The sequence below is a fragment of the Calonectris borealis genome, chromosome 5, assembly GCF_964195595.1.
Source record: "Calonectris borealis chromosome 5, bCalBor7.hap1.2, whole genome shotgun sequence".
Classification (NCBI taxonomy): domain Eukaryota; kingdom Metazoa; phylum Chordata; class Aves; order Procellariiformes; family Procellariidae; genus Calonectris; species Calonectris borealis.
This window is the reverse complement of record NC_134316.1, coordinates 35,777,166-35,801,816: the sequence shown is the minus strand read 5'-3', so window position 1 is coordinate 35,801,816 and position 24,651 is coordinate 35,777,166. Positions and strand designations below refer to the sequence as shown.

The 24,651-nt window shown below is 33.7% G+C and overlaps 1 protein-coding gene across 3 annotated transcripts in view; it reads left to right on the top strand.

Moving 5' to 3' along the window:
- Nucleotides 1–24,651, top strand: part of FMN1 (formin 1) — a 188,145-nt gene that overhangs the window by 80,916 nt on the left and 82,578 nt on the right. For all 3 annotated transcript variants that reach the window (XM_075151791.1, XM_075151793.1, XM_075151792.1), the window contains 2 exons: nucleotides 13,988–14,766; nucleotides 18,885–19,035. In XM_075151791.1, coding sequence (XP_075007892.1) covers nucleotides 13,988–14,766; nucleotides 18,885–19,035 — 930 coding nt within the window. The remainder of the gene's footprint in view (nucleotides 1–13,987; nucleotides 14,767–18,884; nucleotides 19,036–24,651) is intronic.

Genomic DNA, 24,651 nt, shown 5'->3' with positions numbered 1-24,651 from the left:
CCTTTGCTATAGAGAAAGAGGTAGCATTTTTTGTAGTATAATATATTTTATGTTGAAGAAAGGACTATTTCACCAAGCAATCCATTTGTTTTCACGTGTTGAGGTCCCTCTCTACAACATGTGAGGAATGTGATAATTGTAAGCATCAGAGAATTACTCTTTTAGGTGACTATGTTCCTTAAAGTAAAATTGAACCTCTGTTGTTATTTTGATATCTGGTGTCAAAAAGGCCCCAGAAAATTAATTTCCCTCCATAGCTAGGAAGTGAATGGCTTGCTACACCTCAAAATCTTTTAGTTGTTTTCATTGCACATGTGAACTCTCTATATATTGGTGGAGATGCTAGTCATCTCCTCAGTGTAAGTATTCTTAGAATTTTTAGACAAAAATTATGTTCATACAAAATGAAAATTTTCAATTTCTAGAAGTGTAAAGTTACTTTATTTTATTCTCATAGCAAACTCATAGCACTATTCGGCTGAATATTTCCTATGGAAAAGTAGTATTCATTGTTGCCCGTTATCCTTCTATAGATTTATAACTTTATCTTTGCTTACTGTTTGTACTTACACTGCTTTTTGCTTCGACTTTTGCTTCAACGATATCATTGGTTGCAACTTAGCAGAATGTGATATATATCATTACTTTCCTATGTAGTTACAAAGCTTTGTTATAATGGCTTAATCTTGGAGTCTGGTTGCCAAAGAAATTAGTTCTTTATACTGTGAAGCAATGTTGACAGTAAACTCTCCTTTCCTCTCCACCCCCTCACCAAAAGAAAAGGGAGAAAAGAGAAGAAAAACAAGGTTGCATTACAATTCTGGCAACATCAGCCACACTAATAAAATCAAATTCAATGTTGTTTTACGACTTTGAATTTATGTGACTGCATAGGATCAAAGGATTTGTATCCCACTGGACTGCAAGGTCTATAGTTCATGGCAAAAAAACTCATCAAAAAGAACATTTTAGTAGTAAGGCTTTTCATTTTAATCAGCCACAGTAATAAAAAAGCTGTTAGGTGTCCAAAAACATTCTCCCAAGATCAGAGACAACTTGCTCCCTACTACAATCAGTTTTCTTATTGGATCCATACTGCCTCCGTAGTTTTTGTCACTGAAACTTCATCTTCAACTTGTTTTCAGCCATTTTTTCCATTGTTTTCACATTTTACATGCCAAATCATTATATGTATCAGTAAAAGTAATGATTCATATAATTCCCTGGCAAATGAGAAATACTGTAACTTCTTTAAAGTAAATTGTCATCAAAACAAGTGATTAACTAAAATAGAATTTTAAATACCGGTCTATATTTTTATATATTGTATTTTAAAATATTTGAATAGCAATAATTTTTTTTTTTTCTCCTTGGATATAATCTTTTGGACACCACCACAAAGCATAGGTGTTAGTATTTTTGTATCTATAGACATAGTAACCTAGGCTGTCCTAAGACTAAGGTAGCAGCTGCAAGTGAGAAGCAGAGCAGGGAAGTAACTACAATGTTTGTGATAGGAAAGGCTGTTGTTATCATGTTTGGTTTCTACATGGTAATTGTTCATGGTCCTCGTTCAACAAAAGTTTGAAATGGATTTTTAACATATGTTGTGGTTTCAGTCTTTAATTAGCTTGACCTCAGAAAATTTGAATGCAATATATCATTTACATTTATTGATGTGTTGCATGCTGAATTGCCTCATTCCATTCTGCAGAATTTAAATGTTTAACAGAGTTTAACAAAATGTAGAGATTTTACCAATGAAGTTGTCCATGAAAGTATCAGTTTTCCTTGAAATTTACAGGTAGGTCTCAATTTAGCTGGCTACCCCTTTTTTACAAACTGTGTAAGATTTATTTTTCCTAGCATAAGCTAGCTTCCATTTAGGAAGAATCAACACATGGTCACTTTCTGCAAGGATGGCTCCCTTTCTGCATGGCATAACACGTATTGGATATTACATGACCTCTTGTAGCTGCTGTACACTACTTATTTGTAAAATTCTAGTGGGTGTGGTATTCCCTTTTCACTGCTACCTGAGATACAGGCAGGCTTATATCGGTTTTTGTCAGTTGAATATTTCATGCTTTTATTCTTTTTAAAATCATTCATTCAAATGAACAGAAACTTTAGTGTTAGTGGGAATTTTATAAGTTACCTACCAAACATATAAAATCTACATAAAATGCTAAATTATCTACTGTTAATATTTATTTATTAATAACCTGAAATTTACCCCTTGAAGAACATGTTGTTAAGTTGGCTTTATTAAGTGATATTTAGTCTAGTTTTTTAGAGATGCTATCATTTATCTCAAGGGATGACATTGCTTAGCAAATGTGCCTGTGGCAAGAAGTTAGTGAATCCAAGGCATTAATAATTTTCTACTTGATATATATGTCAGATTCAAGAAGGATTTAGATTCCAGTGAGATTTCTCTGTGGGCACAGAGATGCCACAGTAGAGTACATCACTTACCAGGCACTAGAACTGACATAATAGGATCCATAAATGCTGTGGCGTACAATAAACATTATTAGAGATATTCTTCTGTATATTTGAATTCATAATGTTTGCGGGATTTTGAGAGATTACCAAGAAATTTCAAGGACACATCAAGGGTTCTATCTGAGTGTTTGATTAGAAGTTATGGAGAGAGGGAGGGATTTACTCTTAAGAAGAGGGTTCATCTGAGTAAAGTTACATGTAAACAGGACAGCTGTAGAAAAGCAAGGACTAGAGATGAGCCGTTATGAGCTATGTATTGTATAACAAAATTCTCCAAGTGAGTTAATTTGTGTAATCTAAAATAGTTGGATGGTAGTTATTGACAGGGAAAGGACTAAGGGGGGGATATGTATATGTGCAGGAAACAAAACCTAGATGAATGTAATTTTACAGAAACATTTACAGAGCAGACACAAGGCAATCAGGATGAGGAAAGCAAAATTTAAGGCAACCTGGAAATCACTCTGTGAGGAGCATGGAAAAGAGGATAGAACATTAAGAGAGAATTAAAGGTCCTCAAACAGCTGGAAGAAGAAATGCTGAAGCTTAGAAGAATATAGGACTGTGTACAGTCCGTAATGCAAGAGGTGGTTTGTATCTTGTACAGAATAGTCCCTTGAAATACACGGTCCTGGTCAGATAACAGCTACAGAGTCCTTGTGTCATAGATCTGCTTCTGCTTTGCATGGCTATTCATACTCTTCCTAAAGTGACAAAAATGGAGATGTGTTTGTTAACCTTTATACTTACATGGTCACTGAAAGCTTAGCACTAGTGTGAAAGAATGAGCTGATTCAATTCCTACTTCCACTATATTCCATTGTCAGCAGACTTACTTAATAAGTTCCACTTGTGGATTTTTTTTTTTTTTAAAACTTATGATATATTTTTTTTTTAAAAAAAACCCGGCTATTTCTTATTTATTGTCTTTACAGAGCCACTAGACTCAATATGTACAAATGCACTGGCCAAAAGCTTGCAAATCTTTTGACAGGCACTTCTTGTTGGAGACAGACACATAGGCTTTGCAATTGGAAGGGTGGTAGCTATTATTGATTCTGGGTCCTGGAAAATGGTGAAGAGGAGGAGGAGAAGACAGAAAGCATATATAAAGAATCAAATTGCTAAAGAATGGGATTTAATTTAGGAGAAGAATCATTTTATAGTAATATAATAAAAGTGAAGGGTGACAACAAGCCTATAATGAATATAGTCATTTCAGTGACACATTTCCCATGTAGTATACAGTTGAATATGCATAGAAGATGAAATAGGAAAGACGAAGAGAAAACCAGCACTGGGAATTGCTAGGAAATGAGTTCAGGGAGCAAAGCAAAGGGATAATACAACGGACATACTATACAGAGGGAGGAGAGTGAAGAGTAGCTGAAGATGTTAATAAATGTTCCTTAATTTTGTATGCAGAACTGAGTCTATAGAAAAGAAGTATTCAAACTGTGTTATAAATGCAAACTCATTCTGAAGTGGCATGAAGAACATGTTACTGGCTACGTCAAGAATAGTTTTGACTGAAACTGGAACAATGAATTGGAATAATATTAGAAACATATAAACATACAAGAAAATGTAAGAATATGTTAATTTAAATACACTCTATAAAAATGCCATGCTTGATTTGAATGTTTTTGCAGTAAAGAGAGTAGATATTATTATGTTAATACCTTCAGTTTCTCATTGATTTTCTGTATTCTGAGAAGTGCAGTTTGCTGGTTTTGAAGTTTTTCTAACAAAGAATAAGAAAATACCAGAAATAACAGCAGATGGAGTACAAAACATAGTGCATTTCTCAAAAATAATTTTTCCTTATGTTGCCTTTAAATACCTACTTGTATTGAGTGTATTATTTTTTCATACATTCATTCAGTTGTTCATTTACCTGTTTGTTTTTTTGAAGTTGATCTTGGTTAGATGGTGTTTCTTCCAGATAGGACAAGGAAAAAGATGAAATGAAGTGTATCATACCAATTATTTCAGTACGATCAAAAAGGTGAGAGAGGGAAGTAGTAGTAAAACTTCTTTACCATCTCCTTCCCTTTATACCAGTCTAGAAATACAAGGTTTTATTTTATTTTGTATCCATCCAGATTGGTGGCATAGGAAGGAGAAATTCATGAGTGAATTCAAAATTCCAGGTTGATGGCATTACTCTGTTCTTTCTGGTAGATAATTCACATGACTTGTGCAGTTATACTGACAATCCTTTTTTACATTAGTCAGACCTTCAGATAGTAGAAATACGAGTCTTATAAAGGCTGGACATGTTAATTGCATCAAGCTTTCTGTCTTCTGTTACACTTTCTATTACAATTTCCTTAAGCTCACAGTAATATGCATTTTATAATGAAACAGAGCTTTTAACAACTTCACTTGTTATATAAATATGCATTGTTAAAATATAGCAATCCATCTGTTAAGTATGTCTATAAAATATTAAGTAAGGAAGAAAGTTCTTTTGGAAGATGCATTCTGAGCCATTCTAAAAGTGTAACTGATATACTCAAATACTTAATTGTTAAAATTCTTGGTATAGGATATACAACTTGATCATCTAGGTTTCCTTTTCATAAATAGAGATTTTTACTATTCTATTTTAAATAGTTAAGCTATTAAAGATCTGCTTTGGTTTTTGGATGTTTAATGATATTTGGCATGTCAAAATGCAGTTTAATTACAGTGTTGAATAATTGTGCAACTTAGTTGTTGGAAGAATAATATCTTATTTTTTTAATGTGTAATCAAATAGCTACATGGTTAGTGTCTATTTATAGGTTTTACTTAAGTGTAGTAACCTGAGATTGAGGACCTCTTCATAATATATCCTTGTAGAAATTATAATTGTTCAAAGAATCACAAATCAATCTTTACAAGTAATTGCAGGTGTTGTTAAGTCAGAAGTTGTATTTCATAACATATCAAACATGATATATATTTTCACAGTAAATATTTAAGTTATCAAACTTGAAGAGAATTAGTGCTTAAATGTTATATGAATTTTAAGCCATCTATAGTCCTATATATAAGTAATCATGCACAAGATATTTTTTAAAAAATTCTGTATGTTGCCGTGTAACTGGGTATATTTTAATGATGTGCTATACGAATAATTTTGTAATCCAAAATTGCTGGCTATAAGGCTGTATTTCTTTCTCAGCTACCCAAATGCCAATAATTGTTAAATAATATTCAAAATGTATAGAAAAACAGTGGTCCGTATACCTGCTATGGTCAAATTTTCTCTCAATTACTTTTGCTACCCCTATAAAACTATGTTAATATTTTTAAATTAGAAAGAGAATTGGGCTCTGTATACATAGCCTATATAAATGGGAATGTTCTGGGAGTGTTCGAGAATGGTAAATTACTTAGCTTACTTTTTTACTATGAGGTGCAAGAATAATCCTTACTGAGTACCCTTGAAAATGGTGACATACCATATGTAATTGATTATATTTGTTGAGGTATTTGTTAGAGAGGAATTTTGATTTTTATGTAAATTGGCACAGGTTTAATTTTTTTTCATTGAGAAATCCTTTGCTAAATCTCTGATTGTTTTTAAAATTTAAAACAAATGTATGTTTTTTCAATGACAGAGATTTAACAAAAAAGGACCTTTTTTTCCTTTGTCAACACAATACAAGAATAAAAAGAGTGAGCTCTTCCAAAAACTGAAGATGAAATTACTTAGAATGAACAAAAACAAAAAGTCAGAGGCTGTCTGTGAAAAATGTGTTTTTCCTCTCTTTTCTATGCACAGTACTTTGATGGCCAAAATAATATTAAGAAAAAAAAAAAGCTGTAAAGTCTATAAAAATATTTTTCATCGGCAACTCAATAATGCTTACCTTTTTTTCTTTGTTTCTGTTTTTTCTCTTTTTTTTTTTTTAATCTCTCTACCTCCACACCTCCTCCCCCCCCCCCCCCCCCCCCCCGCCCGCCTCCAGCATTTCCACTTCTAGAAACCATATACTTAGATACTTTGTGTCTTCTTTGTTCTAATTTTTTTCATTTTCACGGCTTGGCATAAGCAACTAATTAGATGTAACAATCAGTGTATAAAGTCAGAAAAGGGAATAAAATCAAGCTCACTTTGTCTCTACTATGTTATTTTTCCAGGCTAATTAGAGTAAAAACTAGTAAAAGTGTGTGTTTCTCAGTTAAAGAGAGGTCTGTCTCTGATATACATGGAACAGCTTTGTTCATTAAAGACGTGCCATTTTTACACAGTCGCTTTTCAGAGTTAAATTGCACTGTAAACACTAGTGAAAAAATATTATGCATTAACAGTGAAGCATTAACTTGTTAGTTTCAAAGCAAAAGTTCTGCATATTGCTTGCTCTAAACAGTGTTTTAGAGAACTTTTTTTAATGTCTTACTGTTACACTTCTCAGGATTTTTTAAAACATTTATGGTGCAAATAAGTCTTGACTAATAACAAGCCAGCAACGGATTTTTGAAAGTAGATTATTGCAGAGATTTATGGTTTCCTCATATTCGTACATACAAATTGTTCTAAAACTTCTCATATCAGAGCAATTCTATTTCATGGTTAGAAAGCCTTTGTCCATATAAAATCACATTATATAAAGTGGTACACAACAAATATACTTGAGTTGATTGCATTTAATTGACTATATAGAGTATAATTGTCTATATTGATTGTATTAAATGAGACTGTAATCTTTCTGTCACCTGTCAGAGAGCAGAGAAAAGCTGTCATATTGGTATTGAGATTTGTCTGTGTCAATCCATATTATCATTTCAAAGACATTTAGACAACCTGTAGGTTACATTCTGAATGAGAGGATTTAGTCTTTTTCTTTTGTGATTAATTACATGCTTTATCATCTGAGACTGTAATGGTTAATGGAAGTACGGTACACTGATTCAGTTTTTGGTCTTTCTCTTCCCTTTAACATATGCTTCTTATCTTCCTGAGTCTCACGGGACCAAGGCTGAGCTGTCGGCATTATTTCAGAAAATATATCTTGTCTTTTTTCTCTGTGTTGTGTCAAGTCACTTAGCAGGTGCAAAAAGGAAGTCACTGGAGTCACTCAGCAGAGGGCGGGGTGTAAGGGGAAAAGACAGGAAGACATCAATATTTCAGATATTTGCATAATCATCTTTGTATCATGGCAAATCATGTATTTTAGTAACAGGGGTGTTTTGTTTTGTGTTTAGGATAGCTTTTATTTTACCCATTGACAGTAATGGTAATTCTTCTAAGCTTATATATAAATGCCTATGTTTAAGGGAACTGAGAGTCAGCTGGGATCATTTGCTCTAGTGAGGTGATTTTACTCAAGGAAAATGGATTGGGCACATTCCAATGGCAGATACCAGACAAACCTCGAGAAATTAAAGAAACTCATTTGTGAGTACAGCTGTACTGGTGAGGTTTCAACAGCGAATAGGCATGGACCTTATTTAGTCAGAATCGGAGTTGCAAAAACTCTGAAACCTGCGTTCCAAGCAAGGGCAGATTTGGAAGCAAAATAACACTTATCAGGGAGAGGGATAGACCAAACTGCCTATTTCTTCAACCTCTTCAAAATGGATATTGGGTGGAAGCAGAGAGCCTATGAAGGATGGAAAAAAAGGTACATCAGCCAGGAAGGCTAGTTTTAGAGGTCAGAAAAGCAGAGGATTAAAAGGACAGTTGACAACACTCAAGCTGAATTACATCTTGCAAAGCAAATTTAAGGGTACAGTGGACGTATTTTTCAGCAATTGAAACAGAAGGAAACTAAGGAAACAAGGGGGCATTATCCAGTAAGGGTTAGGTGGAGACAAGAGGCAATGTAGATTGAACCTAGAAAATTAATACGAAGATTAATAGATTTCAATAGCAGTGATCATGAACACAGGGACAGCATTTTTCTTAAACTGAATATACACGCAGCTTTTAGTAGCTGAATAGAGCACAAGGATTACTTTTTTGCATATGACATTTCTATTTATATATTCTAATATGGAGTTGTTGACTCATGATCAGTTTGCAATATGCTGTCCTTCGCAGATCCTTTTGCCCTAGAATTGCCGTACTACGGATCAGTCCATTCAGTGGCTATGTACGCTGCAGTTCTCTTTTTTGAATTGTAGCATTTATTTTCAGACTGCTTCCTTGTCTGATAAAATTATTATGAATTCTGAATTCTAACTGTGTTCTTCAGCATACTGGCATAGCATTGTTTGCATATTTAATATTGACAATGAATGAAAGAAAGATTGTACTAAGGTAAGGAAATTTTTTTCAGTAGCATATTGCTGTGTGGATTAGGCTTAAGATACTCAGGAGGTACTTTAAAATTTATGATTGAAATCTGATTTCATCACATTAAGGCTTTTACAGTACATTTATTTATATACTTATATTTTCTTTCAAGCTGGAAATATGAAGAGGAAATAGTAATAAGGTTTTATTGAAACATACCTGCCTCTAATCTGGTATTTGTAATAGTAATCTGGACAAAATATCTCTCTACTGTCATGGAAATTTAGACAGCTGTAAGTATCAATTTTGTGTGTGTATGTGTGTACCGGAGAGGGAGGAATATGTAACAAAAACTAGATAATGTCACTGACTGACTGGCAAGAGTCATTGTCACGATGAGAAGCCAGAGATCCTCTATGTGCCAAGGCCTGAGGGCTTAATCTTATATACTGTTTGAAAGAGTGGATTAATGCTGCAAGAAAGTGAAATAGTCAGGGGAGTAGAAAAATGTGTTCCTTGCACTAGTTTGTTGGGTGTTGAATCTACATGTACAATCCCAATTTCTTATATGAATGTTGTTGAGAAGCAGGCAACCAGGCTTCTAAATAAGTCAGCAGAGAGGCAAATGCATTTTTCAAATGAAAAAAATTGTTGTCCTGTATATCTAAAACATGCTGATGCACATCTCCCAAATTGTTCTTCGTAATGTCTTGCTTTCACTTTATACAGATATTTATACAGACGTTTTACTCTGATAGGTTTCCAAATCTTCTACCCTTCTTCAGGAATAAATCATGTTCATTTATGCTGCATAGGGTGGCTTTCTAAGTTTTAGTTTCCAGCCTTCTTCCCACACCTTTCCTCCCTCAGACATCTTATTTCCTGCTTACTTTTTTTTTTCCATTTCATTCTGCTTAAAATAGCTGTGACCAAACCTTTATATTCTGATGATAGCCTTTGGTCATTGTTCATCTTAACAGCAGTTCCCAAAGACTCTAGGAGTCTGGTGCATGATGTGCCATGAAAACAGACTTAGTATATTGCCAACATGATAGTAATAATTGCTGACATGATTCAGTAATGCTGAATAATTTGAACTGTATCTATCCAACTGAATAATTTGAACTGTATCTATTCAAATCCCTTTAGATTTGAATATAGTTAAAAATTGGTTCTTCCCAGCAGGCACAGGTATTGTTATGTAGCCATCATAAACATTTTAAAGGAGTGTTGACAGACACCTAGAAATAAAACTGTAAGCTTTGGTAGACATATGTATACTATAGTAAAAAAACTTTGGTTCCCATTTAGATGAAAACAGTATTTTAACTGGAAAGATTGTGCACAAGTGCTTCTAACACTAATTTCTATTCAAAAAAATGTCTCTGTATTCACATTATATTTTTAATATTTCAGGATTCTGAAGCATATAGTATAAAAGTAATTTTGATTGATTTATTTCTCACTTGAAATTGTGAGATGGAAAGAGTTCCATTATATTCCATTTCAGTATGTTAGATTTGTTTATAATAATGTAAAGTATAAAAAGATTCCATTGTTCCTATCCTTTGTTTTATGAATTGTAAGAAAGAAAAGATTTGCCTGGATATGTACTGTTATCCCAGTTTTGGCTGGGATAGCGTTAAATTTCTTCCTAGTGCTGTGTTTTGGATTTAGTATGAGGAGAATGTTGATAACACACCGATGTTTTCAGTTGTTGCTAAGTGCCCTCCTAGTCCAAGGACAGCTCCCGTGCCTACTGACTGAGCTAGGTACACGAGATGGGAGGGAACATAATCAGGACAGCCAGCCCAGCTGGCTAATGGGGTATTCCATACCATGTGACGTCATGCTCAGTATATGAACGGTAGGCGTGATCCGGGAAGTACCGATCGCTACTTGGTTATCGGTCAGCGCAGGTGGTGAGCAATTGCATTGTGCATCACTCATTTTGTGTATTCTATCATTATTTATTATCATTATTTTCCCTTTTCTGTTCTATTAAACTGTCTTTATCTCAACCCAGTTGAGTTTTTCTCACTCTTACCCTTCCGATTCTCTCCCCATCCCACTGGGGGGGCGGGGGGAGTGAGTGAGCGGCTGCGTGGTATTTGGCTGCCTGCCAGGTTAAACCACGACAACTGTATTAACCAATGGCTATTGCAAAATTTAGTGACTTATCTTTATAATGAAAATACTAACTATAAATTTGATGTATAATGCATCAGAAGAAGGATTCTAAACTAATACAAATCCCACAAGTTCTAAAGAACAACCCATTGTAAAATCAAGAAATCATCTTGCATAATGAATGGTTGTATTGACAAAAAGATTTTGTCAAAATTTATTTTAGTTTAAATTTAGTTTAATTTAATTAATTAAATTTAGTTAATTTTAGTTAATTTAGTTTTAGTTTGAGTTCTCCATAGACTCCTTCAAGATTGAGGCCTAGTGATTATCAGTAAGTAATTCTGTAGCCTGAATTCTGAGATTTCATTCTAATAGGCAATACCATGTAAAAAGTTTTAAGCCACAGACAAGTGAAAATTGTAATTTTTTTCAAAATTATTTTTAGTTATTGACTTACTTTCAGGAGTCAAAGGTGCCTAAGTTCAGTACAAACTGGTTTTCTTTATTATTTAATACTGCATGTTGATAAGGTATCTAACTAGTTCTTAGTGATATAATAAAGAAAATGTAATAGATTTTATACATACTTGTCATAGTACATGACAGAAAGAGAATGTTTAAATTCTACCTGCGTAGAATGACTGGATGCTGTTTGATCTCTATTTGATTAATTATAAGATTTTAGAGCTTTTCACATCTCTTTTGAAGAAATATTTGCCAGGAAGCAGACCTTTATTAAGAATATGTATGTATTATTTACGTATACATATAAAAATAGTATGTATTAATATACATATTCTTGAAAATTTTGTTGAAAATACTATCATAGTTATGTAAACTGAAAAGATTTTAATATCACTTAATCTTGTTTTGGTGAACAAGATTTGTTTTGAGATGTAAGGTAATTACTTATTGCTTTTTTATATTGCAGTCAGTTGGATAAGACTGATCTTTTCATTGATGAGATATTCAACACAGATTCGCAATGTGTCATTTTTGTTAATCCTGGTTTTCTTTTTTGTGCTTAGTAATTTTAGCTTTAATTCTTGTTTACGTTAATAATTTTATTATTTTTATTAACAGAAAATAATTTTGAAAATGTGAAAGAGTAAAAAGCAAGACAAAGCATAAAACTATCACCTCAAACATAATTTTGAGTTAAACCACAAATTTTATATTGTAAATTAAAGACTGAAGATCTGTAGTTGAAAAGGAATATAATACTAACAAGTTGCTTTCATGTCCAGTTAAATGTAATAAGTAGTTTTGTTAAATACTGTGCTTGTTTTACAGTGTGTTTTTAAGGTGACTTCAGATTTACTGCTGGGAAAATCTTTAACGTTCAAAGTAAATTGTTCTATCGGGGAGTTTTTGATGTCCAATAGGGGCAAAATACTATGATAAACAAAATAGCTAAATTCCCTAAGGCAAACTTACTTCCTTACCTCATTTATGGATCAGTATGCCGAGTTTAAAAAAAAAGATGATTGCTCTGGAGCAATTCAAATGGCAGAAAACCTTTTGATACTAGAACTGAACTAATAATTAAGCTGAGTGACAACAAACTTTGATAGAGTAACAGTAGGAAAAGAAAAAAAGCCAGGCAAAAAATGTTCTATTTGTTGTACATATTAGTCCTAGTTCTTCTATAAAACTAATAGAAATTGCTTTGTTTCCAATACAAATCTCTGTTTGATTATCTTTGCAAGACTTTAAACTTGATTTTCCACCTTTACACTTCCCAGTTAAGAGAAGGAGCATTTTGTATCCAATATTTTCAAATGTTTACTTCGGACTTTATCTTAACAAATTGATTAGAACACAAGCTGATCATAATGCTGTAAGAAATAACATACATTGTTTCCATATCTATTCAAGCTTTTTTGTGTGATATAAAATTACAGTATATTACACAACTGTTTGCCATATTGAGCTACACATGCATGACTTGGATGCATATTAATTAACGCTGTAAATTATTAACTCTGACCTAATACTCAAGTTGGAATGATAAGTAGGGAGTGCTATGTTGCCACTTCTAACCAGCACTTTGTGGGAATTTTTAAAGTGTAAATTGTTGTGCCTGCAGGAATTCGGGAAAATCACAGCTCATTAGCTGCTTCTGTTGAAATGTCAGCTTCCCTTTGTACAGAGATCCTGAAAGAACCATGGAAAATGCTCTTTCAGGAGTCATTGCCTTGCAAAGGAACAAGATAACACCAGTCATCTGCCTGATAGTATCATGGCATAACAGAAAATAGCTTGTAGGGATTTAGTAATCTGGAATAACAGTATTGGATTGAATTATTTAAAGGAGATACTTCTATATCAAATGTTTTGTATTTTTCTGATATATAGTAAGAAAAGTGGTTTTTTTTCTTCCTTCCTTACATATATTCTTGACAGATTGTTATTTCCTTCTACCTCAGTGAAATCCTCTTCATCCTCTTGGTTCTAAGATTTATTTTCCTGAATTGTAGATTAGACTATATCTGGTAGAAATGAAATTTTAATCTAATACTAAAAATAAACTTGAAGGACAATTTATGTGTACCTCTGTGAATTTAATTGTTGAGAACACTTTTAATAGATTGAGAAAGTGTTTTAATTTGTTTATTTAATGTTTTATCTGGGAGGAATTTCAGCTTCTGTTGTGTTTGATCTCTTTTTTACTTCCTAACATGTTCACTATATATATGGCATCTTTATGAAATCAAATAGTCAATAAAATCATATCATTAAGTAAAATACCATTCGAAAAAGGTACCTTTTTTCCATAATGAACTATTAATTATTGCATTCAGCAATTAAAAACCAATAAGTCTGCTTAAAGACAAGGTACAAGTTAGAATTTGCTAAATTGATGTGCTGGATATTTACTCATAAAATATGTTTTGTCGAAACACACACTGCTTACATGTCTTTAAAGATTAGTAGTTGTCCAATTATGTAATAGCTTGCAATAAAGCCATTTAGAACTGGGAAAGTGAAGTATTTCTGTCATTATGGTTTGCTTAAAGTAAGAACATAGTCTAAATGTGAAGATTGTTAATTACTACAAAATAAACACTTTAGAAAAATATTTGCACTAAGGGTTTTTTTGTTGTTGTTCTGCAGTCTCAATTTGAACTCAGGGTATTCCATATTCGTGGAGAACATGCTGTATCAACTGCTCAGCTTGAGGAAACTATTGCACATCTGAAGAATGAGCTTGATAATAAATTAAACAGAAGAAATGAAAAAGCAAAGGATATTGGTGTTTCCACTGAAGATGATAACCCACCAAAGACATACCGAAATGTATGTATACAGACTGACAGAGAAACTTTCATAAAGCCTAGTGAAGAAGAAAACAGAGCTGTGAAAAATAACCAAATAGTACCCAAAAAGCTTAATATTTCTTCTTTGTCACATAGTATTTCTGCCCAAAGTGAAAATAAGGACAATGCACAGTCTTCAGAAACTGTCTTATCTTGTCAACCAAAACAAATGCTGCTTCCTCCTCCACCACCGCCACCACCACCACCACCACCACCTCCTCCTCCCCTTCCTGATTCTTCACTACCAGGTTTAGTTCCTCCACCACCACCTTTGCCAATGGGTCTGACTTCACTGACCTCTCAGTTTGGATCTGGTGCACCACTGCCACCTCCACTTTCTGAAGGCTGTAGGAATTTTCAAGCGCCACCACCACCACCACCGCTTCCAGGGTTGGGACCTCCTGTTCCTCCTCCACTGCCTGGATCTGGGTTACCTGCACCCCCTCCACCTCCTGGGTCTGGGTTCTTTTTTAATAGCACTTTATCTTCAAACCAAGGTCCTCGAAAACCTGCCATTGAACCTAGCCGTCCCATGAAGCCTTTGTATTGGACACGGATACAATTACAAGGCAGCAGGTAAAATATATTTATTTGGACTTAGAGTTGCTATTTATAGCCCATAATACAAGGGTATGTATACTATTTAAGACTTAATAACAAAAGTTAACAGTCTAGGAATGTATAACATAATCCGTGTAGAGGCATGGAATTTACATGTTTTAAGAAAAAAATGGAATCAGTTCTAGAAGTCTAAAAATAGATCATAAAAATTATTTTAAAATATGAAATATAAATTAAAATTATATGCATTATAAATGAAAATTATGTGCATTATAACAAAGGAATTTTGTTGGTTTTTTTCCCAAAAATCTAAGTACTCCCTGGACAACTCTAGTGACAGGGTGGTTCCTAGACTTAGCACTAAAGAGAAAAAAAGGTAGCCAAGAGATTAGAAAGATTTTTTTTTTTTTTTTTTTTTAAATCTTAATTAGAATTAGAATTGAAATGTTAAATTTTGGTCAGGTGAGAACTTAGAGTTTCATTTTTGCTTTCCAGTTACTTCAGGTGATACCATCTTCAACATGAGCACTATGTTGTGTCATCCTCTGTCATTCCAGTTCTAGAAACAGTTAAACGGGAACCTAGCCTCTGTGTATAATTCTGTCAGAGCAGGAAAAGTAAAGCATATGTATAAATATGTGCAGCTCAGGAACCTGTAGCATGAAGCATCCATTATGGGGGAGTCTCAGTACTGATAGAGACCACTATAGTTTTTAAAAAAAAAAAAAGAAAAAGAAAAATTACCAATCTTATTGTGATTCAGTGCTGGAATAAAACATTAGATGCCCTTGAGGGAAGGGATGCCATCCAGAGAGACCTCGACAGGCTTGAGGAGTGGGCCCATGCAAATCTCATGAAGTCCAACAAGGCCAAGTTGGTACTGCAAGGTACTGCACCTGAGTTGGGGCAACCTCCGATATCAATACAGGCTGGGGGATGAATGGATTGAGAACCGCCCTGCCGAGAAGGACTTGGGGATACTGGTGGATGAAAAATTGGACATGAGCTGGCAAAGTGAGCTTGAAGCGCAGAAAAGCAACTGTATCCTGGACTGCACTAAAAGAAGCATGGCCAACAGGTCAAAGGCAGGTGATTCTCCCCCTCTACTCTGCTCTGGTGAGACCCCACTTGGAGTACTGCGTCTAGCTCTGAGGCCCCTAGTACAAGAAAGACATGGACCTGTTAGAGTGGGTCCAGAGAAGGGCTGTGAAAATGATCAGAATGCTGGAACACCTCTCTCATGAAGAAAGGCTGAGAGAGTTGGAGTTGTTCAGCCTGGAGAAGGCTCAGGGGGGACCTTATTGTGGTCTTTCAATATATAAAGGGGGCTTATGAGAAAGACGGAGAAAGACTTTTTACCAGGGCCTGTGGTGACAGGACAAGAGGCAATGGTTTTAAACTGAAAGGAGATTTAGATTGCATGTAAGGAAGAAAATTTTTACAACAAGGTTGGTAGAAACACTGGAACAGGTTACCCAGAAAAGCTGTGGTCTCATCATTGGAAGTCTTCAAGGTCAGGTTGGATGGGATTTTGAGCAATCTGATCTAGTGAAAGATGTCCCTGCCCGTGGTGGCAGGGTTGGATTAGATGATCTTTAAATGTCCCTTCTGACCCAAACCATTCTATGATTCTATGAAAGTAGTCTAAGAGTATATACCATTGTAGCAAATCTAAATTTACTATGAAACATACTGTTTTATTGATTTGTTTATAAGGGATCATTTGGTGAACGGGCATAAATAAACAATTTTTGGACAGTCTTTTTGAAATGATCCCATAACTTTTGTTTATGCTATCCATTTATTCAGCTGGCAGGAGAAAAGGAGTACTCCCATTTACACTTTCTGGGCCAGCATGCATACCTTACTGCCACAGTGGTATGTGATTTCAGTGCTGCTCAGCTGCTCTTTTGGGTTTTGTCTGATTCTAACTTTGCTTCAAGTGTTTATTAATGTAACGTAGAGCTCCATTAAGAGGGTTTGCTCAAAAAGTATTTTTGGGGATGCTTAAGCGACACAGACTATTTCTAGTTTAACAAGGAGTTGCTAGAATCATGAAATAAAATTCAGGTCCTGTGTTATGCAAGTAATGAAATGGCATGATTATTCGGGTCTTAAAATTCAAATCATTATTATCTGTGTTCAAAATTATTTTAGCATAAGTGCAATTACAAAGATGTATTTATTTTAAATATTTTAATAAATTACATATATATTACTTAATATATAATAATAATAATAATAATGTCACTATAAATTATTTATTTAAGTATTACAAATTATTTACGATTATTCTTCATCTTTTATTTTAAGTTATTCTTAGGATTATATTTAAACACTGAAGTAAATATTTGCATTTAAATGTATTTAAATATGAATTTTATTTTAGTTTATATATTTTTGTCTTAATTTATTTTGATGAGAAAGAATCATTATTCTATAATAAAGTATTGTAAGGTCTTAATATCTTATATAACATGTTTGACAGGAAGAAACAGTCAATGAAACGTCAGTTGTATTCTTTCAATGATTCAGAACTAAAGGCATTGAAATATTTTGGAGCAGGAAGTTTGAGCATTTTGGTTTTACTTTCCAAAAATTACTAGTGAAAAAATGTTTCATAGTGAATAAATAGTTGGTCCTTAAATAAACCTTATTGTAATTCTTCCTATTGACTCACTGAAATCAAAATTTTTGTTCTGAAATATTGCTGGTTCATCAAGCTTTTGCTGAATGCAAGGTAAGGTCTAAGTCATAGCTTTCTGGTGAACTGCTGGTCACCACATATAATAGTCCAGCGTTTTAATGGTCTGCACCAGAACTGGAAACTTCTTCAAGGGTCTGCTGCTCAGATCAGCAGCTATCCAGGACTTCAAAGTTCTGGTTACAGAGCCAGAAAGAATTCTTCATTCTTCAGCATGGCTGACACTACGGCTAATATTGGGGAAAGTGAAGCTGTGGAGCTGTAAGCATGACCTGTGACACAGAATATGCTGCATCAGCAGATGCTAATGGAAAAATCAGAGTTCCTTAAACATTCACGATAGTAAATGTACAGTTGAGTATTAAATAGAAAAAATCCTAAATTTGAAAAAAAAAATCATTAATTTTGCTTTCCCTTAAATTGGTAGGTATTGCATTTTGTTGCATATTACATCTAATAAAAGTATGTTTAGTGACATCAGCCATTTGTATTTTATAGGGGTTTTCATCTTTTTTTTTTTTAATTGCAAATAATTTCACTGCCTTTTAGTGACATCTGCTGGAAGAAATAGACCCACCTTCTACTGCTAAACAGACAAGAAGAGCACTCAGTTTTGTCCCACATATTTTCCTGAAGCATTGAAATTTTGAAACAAAGCTCATTCAGAATTGAAGTGCCATGTTTGCAGCACTACGTAGTATTTTCCCCAAATCCAGATAAAACTAGAGGATTGTGTAAACAAGTTCCAAAGTGTTCCAAAACTAAATCTGGTCTTGGAAGGCAAAAAAAGAAGGAAAGATAATCCACATTTAAGATTTACAGTTGGTTGAATGGAGAAAAATACTGGTTAGTCTCCCAAAATATAGGTCACATAATTACTCTAGTTTCTCAGAACTGCAACAAGGATAAATATGAGCATACAACATCTGCAGCTAACGTGAAGTGAATCAAGTCCTGTACAAATGACCCCAAATGCTCTTAAAATATGCTTGAATAAAGTTTGTTCACTATTTGTTGATATTGTTTATTTTTATAGGTCTAAATAGATTATTGGGAATTACTCAAAAAAACTGCTGTTGAAATACTCCTAATCCTAGCTGAAGTGGCAGAAATCTCTCGAGATATATTTGCACAAGCTGCAGTTGTAATATTTGGCTGTTGTACAAAAAACCGTACAATACAAATAATGCATTGTGATAGTCTAGCAGGCATGGATACTAAATAGCTAAACTTTTTGGTACAGCCTTCTGCAAAACGTTTTGAGTTCTCACAAGAGCAAGGTATAGGGAAGGAATGCTGTTTGTATACCAGCAGTGCATGTTGCTTTGAGTTTTAAATCTATTATGGATTTTCATCTGTTATGGTTAGATCGATTATAGTTTTTCATAAATGTTTATTGGAAATTTTATTATTACCTTTCCCTTTATAGGAAAACTGCTATGCCAACATTATGGGAATCACTAGAAGAACCTGATATACTTGATACTACTGAGTTTGAATATTTATTCTCCAAGGACACCACTCAGGAAAAAAGAAAACCATTATCAGAGACTTACGAAAAAAAAACCAAGGCCAAAAAGGTATTTATTATTTCCTTGTATTTGCTTTTTTTGTGTCACTGTTTAGTTTTACATTTTAAGAAAAACTCCCTTTTTATTTATTGTTGAACGAACAGATAATAGATGGGTTTGTAAATCTCATTTTAAAGCAAAATAGGTGGATTGCTGATTCAACCCTTGCTTGAGAATGCAGGGTTATTATTTACCTTGGAAGATTTCTTGCCTTTGAAAATGAAGGTTCCACATCACAATGAGGCAGAAAAAACATTTAGGAGAACTGAATGAAAGTTCTAATACGTATCTAAAAGTGCCAGTATTTCAGGCCGTGTCTGGCTTTGAACTGATTTATAATTAAAGACTGTCATTAAGTTACTCTAGCAAACTTCTCGTCCATTGAGATTAATTTTATTGGAAAAATAAAGTATAAAGCAAGATAAGACTGTTAGACCTTTTGAATAAGGAATGCCAAAAAACTTTTTTCCAGTATAGCTAAAGAGCTGTGTTAGGAAGGGACAGGACAATCATGTCTTTAATGGCCAAAAGTTTATGCAGTAGCTATGTCATTACAGTAGCGCTGGTATTGTCGGCCTCAGACATGATCCATTACAGAGAGAGCTTGTACTTGTCAATTATTATGTGCAGATAGGACAAAGAAATGGCATTCGTAGTATTTGCTGCAGGAAAAATTCTAGGCTTTATAATAATAATCGATACTGTTTTCCTAAAACAATGTGGTTATATATTAGAAAGCCATTTAAAGATATACTATATTGTAAATCTGTTTGAGTTTACCTGCTTGGAACCACAAGAGGGCACTTTGTATGTAAGCTATGCTATCTATGTTTTTCAATTTTATAATACATATAACATGAAATATGCATACATAGATACATATTCAGTGCAATCAGATCTTTCAAAACATCTTTAATCATAAACTTCCTGTATTGTGCCTTAGTGCAATAGTTAATGAGAACTGTAAATAAGGCTATAGAATTTATAAAATTCAAACTCATTCGATGCAAAAACTGAAAAATGAAAAATGGGGCCAGGATGGGGGCATGCTGGCATTTGTAAATACACCCTAAAGAAATTATTAATTGTTATTTTCCTTCAAATGTTAGATCGAAGTTGGACATGAACAGCTCTGTGAAAAATATTTTGACATATCTTACTTGACAAATGCTTGAAGTGCATATGGCATGTAGTACTCAGCTGTATCTGTAAATCCCATTAGTTCACATTTCTGATGCCCTCCTTCTCAAATTTATTTTTACATTTCATTAATGTATCTTTTTGAGAAGGAACTATTTAATAGGAAATACAGATTTCTAAAGAACATTGAAGAAGAATGTAACCAATGTCACTTTGATAGAGAAATAATATACACAAATAGTTACCTTTGTATTTCAAAACCAGCAATTAAGTGAATATACCTATTTCTCCAGGTGTATGACAGCAAACCAGGTAGAGAATTAGACCTGTATTCTGAAAGATTAAATTGCATTATTCTTTTTCCTTGCTGCTTTGTAATCTAGCTTGTTTGCTACAGCAGCACAATTTTGTAATGATCTCTCTTAACTTTATCCAAAATCGAATTGGGTAATCGTTACTCTATACAATATAAGAAATAATGGTGTAATAATAAGTATTATTTCTTGTGAGAAACCAATGTATTTTCTTACAAAGATATCTTCTTTATTTATGTCACTTTTTGAATTATTCTGTTTTGTTATTAAATGTAAAATTATTTTAAGACTAGGGATATATTTACTAAAATTAATGAAATAAAAGAAGTTCCTTTAAAGTACTGTGTGAAAATACAAAAATAAATCCCCTAAGAGATAAATTAAGAGTTATATCTATTACTATGACTTTAGTTTGGTAAAACTCATGGGATTATGATCATGGTGTTACAAACCATGGGAATTGTAGAGCTTTCTGTGAAAATTTCAACCACTCATGGTCAACAATATTAAACTTTCCGTCATTTGGTCAATTTAAAAATTAAAAATAAATCAGCTTTTAGAATTCAAATGAAATTTGAATTTAATTGAGTATGGAAGCATTTTCTTATTGTATGTCCTGTCTTTCCACTTTCTCTGTTAAACGACTCATAGTAGCAGCTGAATATTTCTACAGACAGTTGGTCCTCTTAGATGGTCCTGTGTTTTTCTTTGTCTCTCTGAAAGCCCGGAGGTCTGCAGGCTGGCTCCAATGGGTCAGTCTCGGCGGGCTGCAAGCAATACAGTAGTAGAGAGGCATTTTATTTAGTTACAGGAGGGTTTATTAGTAACCGAAAGCTCCTGTAGATTAATGTAAAACTCTCGGCTCAACTTTTCTTGCTTTTTTTCTAACAATTATATCTATCTACTGGGGTTTTAACAACAATCTTTTTCTTTGCTTCAATACAGAAATTTGTGCTTGTCTGGTCTTAAGAATGCTACAAGTGTCACGGTGTATGGAATTGTATAAGTCTGGTTAAAGATATTTTCTGCAGACATTAAGAGAGACATATGAATCTTATGAGGTTCATCATCTATTATAATTTTTAGCCGATGCTGTGTCATTTTGTATTTCTTTGTAAATTCCTTTCTCATGTTCTATAAAAAAGTCTTCCAGAGCAAGATATAGGTACAGCAATACAATCTGGAGTGGTAGCTTGTGTTTGGAATAGGTAAGGTATTTTATTTAATAATACATGTTAGTGCTGACCTATTCACTGCATTAAATCTCTTCTCTGCACAGATGCATTTCATACCATCTTATACAAACTAAGTTCGGCCTGCTTGGTATTTAGAGAAATGACAGACCAATAGGTGGTGCAGGATTGCTTATTAAAACATGATTACTTAATACTTTTCTCCTTGAATGAGAATTACATCAGTACCTCACAATCAAATTCCTTATGCAATTGAAGTAAGATTCTGTCTTTCAAATTAGAGAGGAATAGTTTCTCATTTAACTAGGTCTTCTTTATAAAACTAAGGAGACTTTAACAATTAGTGGCCTGTTGAATTATGACTTCTTTACCATCTATTTACATTTCTCTTGCAGTTCCAAATAAAATAATATTATTCAATTTATTGTCAAAATTATTATTTTTGTGAAACCAGTCAGAATAATCTGTATGCTTAGTCTGTGAAATGATTGCTTCTGTGGAAAGCATCACATTAAGCCTATAGAAATTTCACTTTGTTCTATTCTTACCCATTTGTCCACATAGTAGACACCTTATGGCAACACAGATTAAAATATTCACTGTATGCTGTGCTTTTGTTGCTCACAGCTGATAGACATCTACCATTTTCAGCCAGAAAGATCTAAATTTTGTCCTACATAAATGGGATGGATGGTCTGTTTTCCAGTACCATTCGGCAAGTTATGCTCAGAAGGGAAACTTCTGAGTATATGTTTATATTCATACATGTATTTATACTCATATATATATATAACATACTTACAATATAATATGTAATTTATAAAACAGATATTTATAGTATAGAATATATTTATACGCATACATATACTCAGTCAAAATAGGTGAATACGTTGAGGATTCTGTGGGCATGTATGCTGGGTCTGGTTACCTCAGTATTTTCACTTATGACCTGGATAATGGAATATTAACTCTGCAGCCACCACCTAGTTGCAAGAGGCTTCAAATGTACTGGAGTAGACCCTTTAGAAAGCTTTCATGTATCAGAGATACAGTCTGAAAGACAGGGATAAGCACAAAGCTAATACAGTTAACCACAAGGTTAATACAGTTAAGGATATTCAGCTACCTAAAAATAAGATGGAGTACAACTGGCTGACTGACTAGGTAATAGTTTAGCAGAAAGGATCTTGGGATTATAACGACTCACAAGAGGAACACGAATTGTCAAACCATGGTACTACTAAAAAAGGAAAACAAAACTCTAATATATCAATAGAAGTATTGCTTGCAAGACAATCTACTCAGCCATGTCTCAGATAAGAACTGCATCTAGATTTAGGCGCTACAGCCCTTCATTAAAAATGTTTACTAACTGTGAAGAGTCAAGAAGAGTGAGAATGATGAAAAGTGTAAAAGTAGTCTCTGAGAAAAGAATTGAATTATTATGATTGTTTAGTCTAGAAAAGAGAAGGTTGATTGGGACACACAGTAAGTGTCATCAAGTACATGCAGCTGCTGCAAAGAAAAATTATGAAAAGCTTTCTAAGAGTAAGGAAACCAAAGGAATTCAGAACAATTCTGGCTAGGGAAATTGTTTTCTGTATTGGGAGATCTTGAAGAAAATTTGTTTAGAATGATATACATATAGTTGATACTGTCTTGAAGTGCAGAAATGCTTTGGGTGACATTTTGAGTGCCTTTCCAACATCACGATTCTGCTACTCAATTAAAAGGCATAAAGTCCACTTTCTGACCATTTTCCTATGGATGGAAACAGCTGGCTATCCTTTTTTCCAGAGTGGAAGCACTTTTCATGATTCCCAAATTCATTGCTTTCGTGCCTGCCAGAAAATGGCTTAACAATTGAATTACACTAGTTTCTAGAGGCTATCATCCTGACATGAGGATGAAATTATTAGAATTTGAAATGCAGTTATTAAAAAATAAGGTATTCTAACAAGTATGTGGGAAAGAAAGGAAGGGAAGTTAAGAACCTTCCAGCAGCAATGATAATATAACTTCTTAAAGGACTGCATAGAGGGTGATTATATCTTTTTTTCAGGCATATATTAACCATATAAGTGTACCAGAAAGGTACATCTGACCGTCATTTAAACTATATTATTTTTACTTTGTATCATTATCAAGTGAATGTACTATATTTTTCCAAAGAGCAGAACCAAAATTTTTTCTTGTAGTACCAAATAGAAGAAAGGCAGAATTAGGACATATATTTTGGAATGAAATAAAAAACATGATTCGTTATGTATTAAGCTATGATACCCTGTAAGCCTGAAAAAGAGGTAATTTAGAAAAGAACATTCCTTTGCTGTGATTTATTCCATGTGTATTCTGTAGCTCCATTGCTGGACTTACACATATTTTGAAGTTGCGTTAGTTTTTCCAATGTATTTGAACACTTGTTATTAACTTATCCTCAAAAACTCAAGTATTTTCTATACTTTTTCAAGAAACAGGATAGTTGGATGTTTGTGATGCCACTCTGTCTTCATCTTACAAAAAAAATGAGTAAATGTCAAGTAATTTGTGTCAGGTGTATGCTCCAAATGAAAGTCCATCAATCATTTTTGGCCCTTTAGTGCAATGATTATCATTTCAAAGACGCAGGAGGACATTAAAGATAATGGCTTTTCTGTTGTCTATTATCTCTAACAGACTTCACATAATTATTAACATGTGTTCTCATTTAAGAAGAGTGTCAATATTTTGAGTGAATTGCATTTTTTTAACTGAAAGGGATATGTCTGTCAGCAAGTTTTTTGTCCATCTAACTAAATGAGCAATTACAATTAATGAATTTTGTGTTTCCGCAAGAAGGGCAGATATTGCAGAAAATGTTGGAAGCTTTGCAGGGTTGAAACACAATGACTGTCTTCAGCTGTCTGCATAAGATAATAAACAGTGTTCAAACTTGAGTGGAAGTAGTAAAATGCTAGTGCGTACTCTTCCGAGGCACT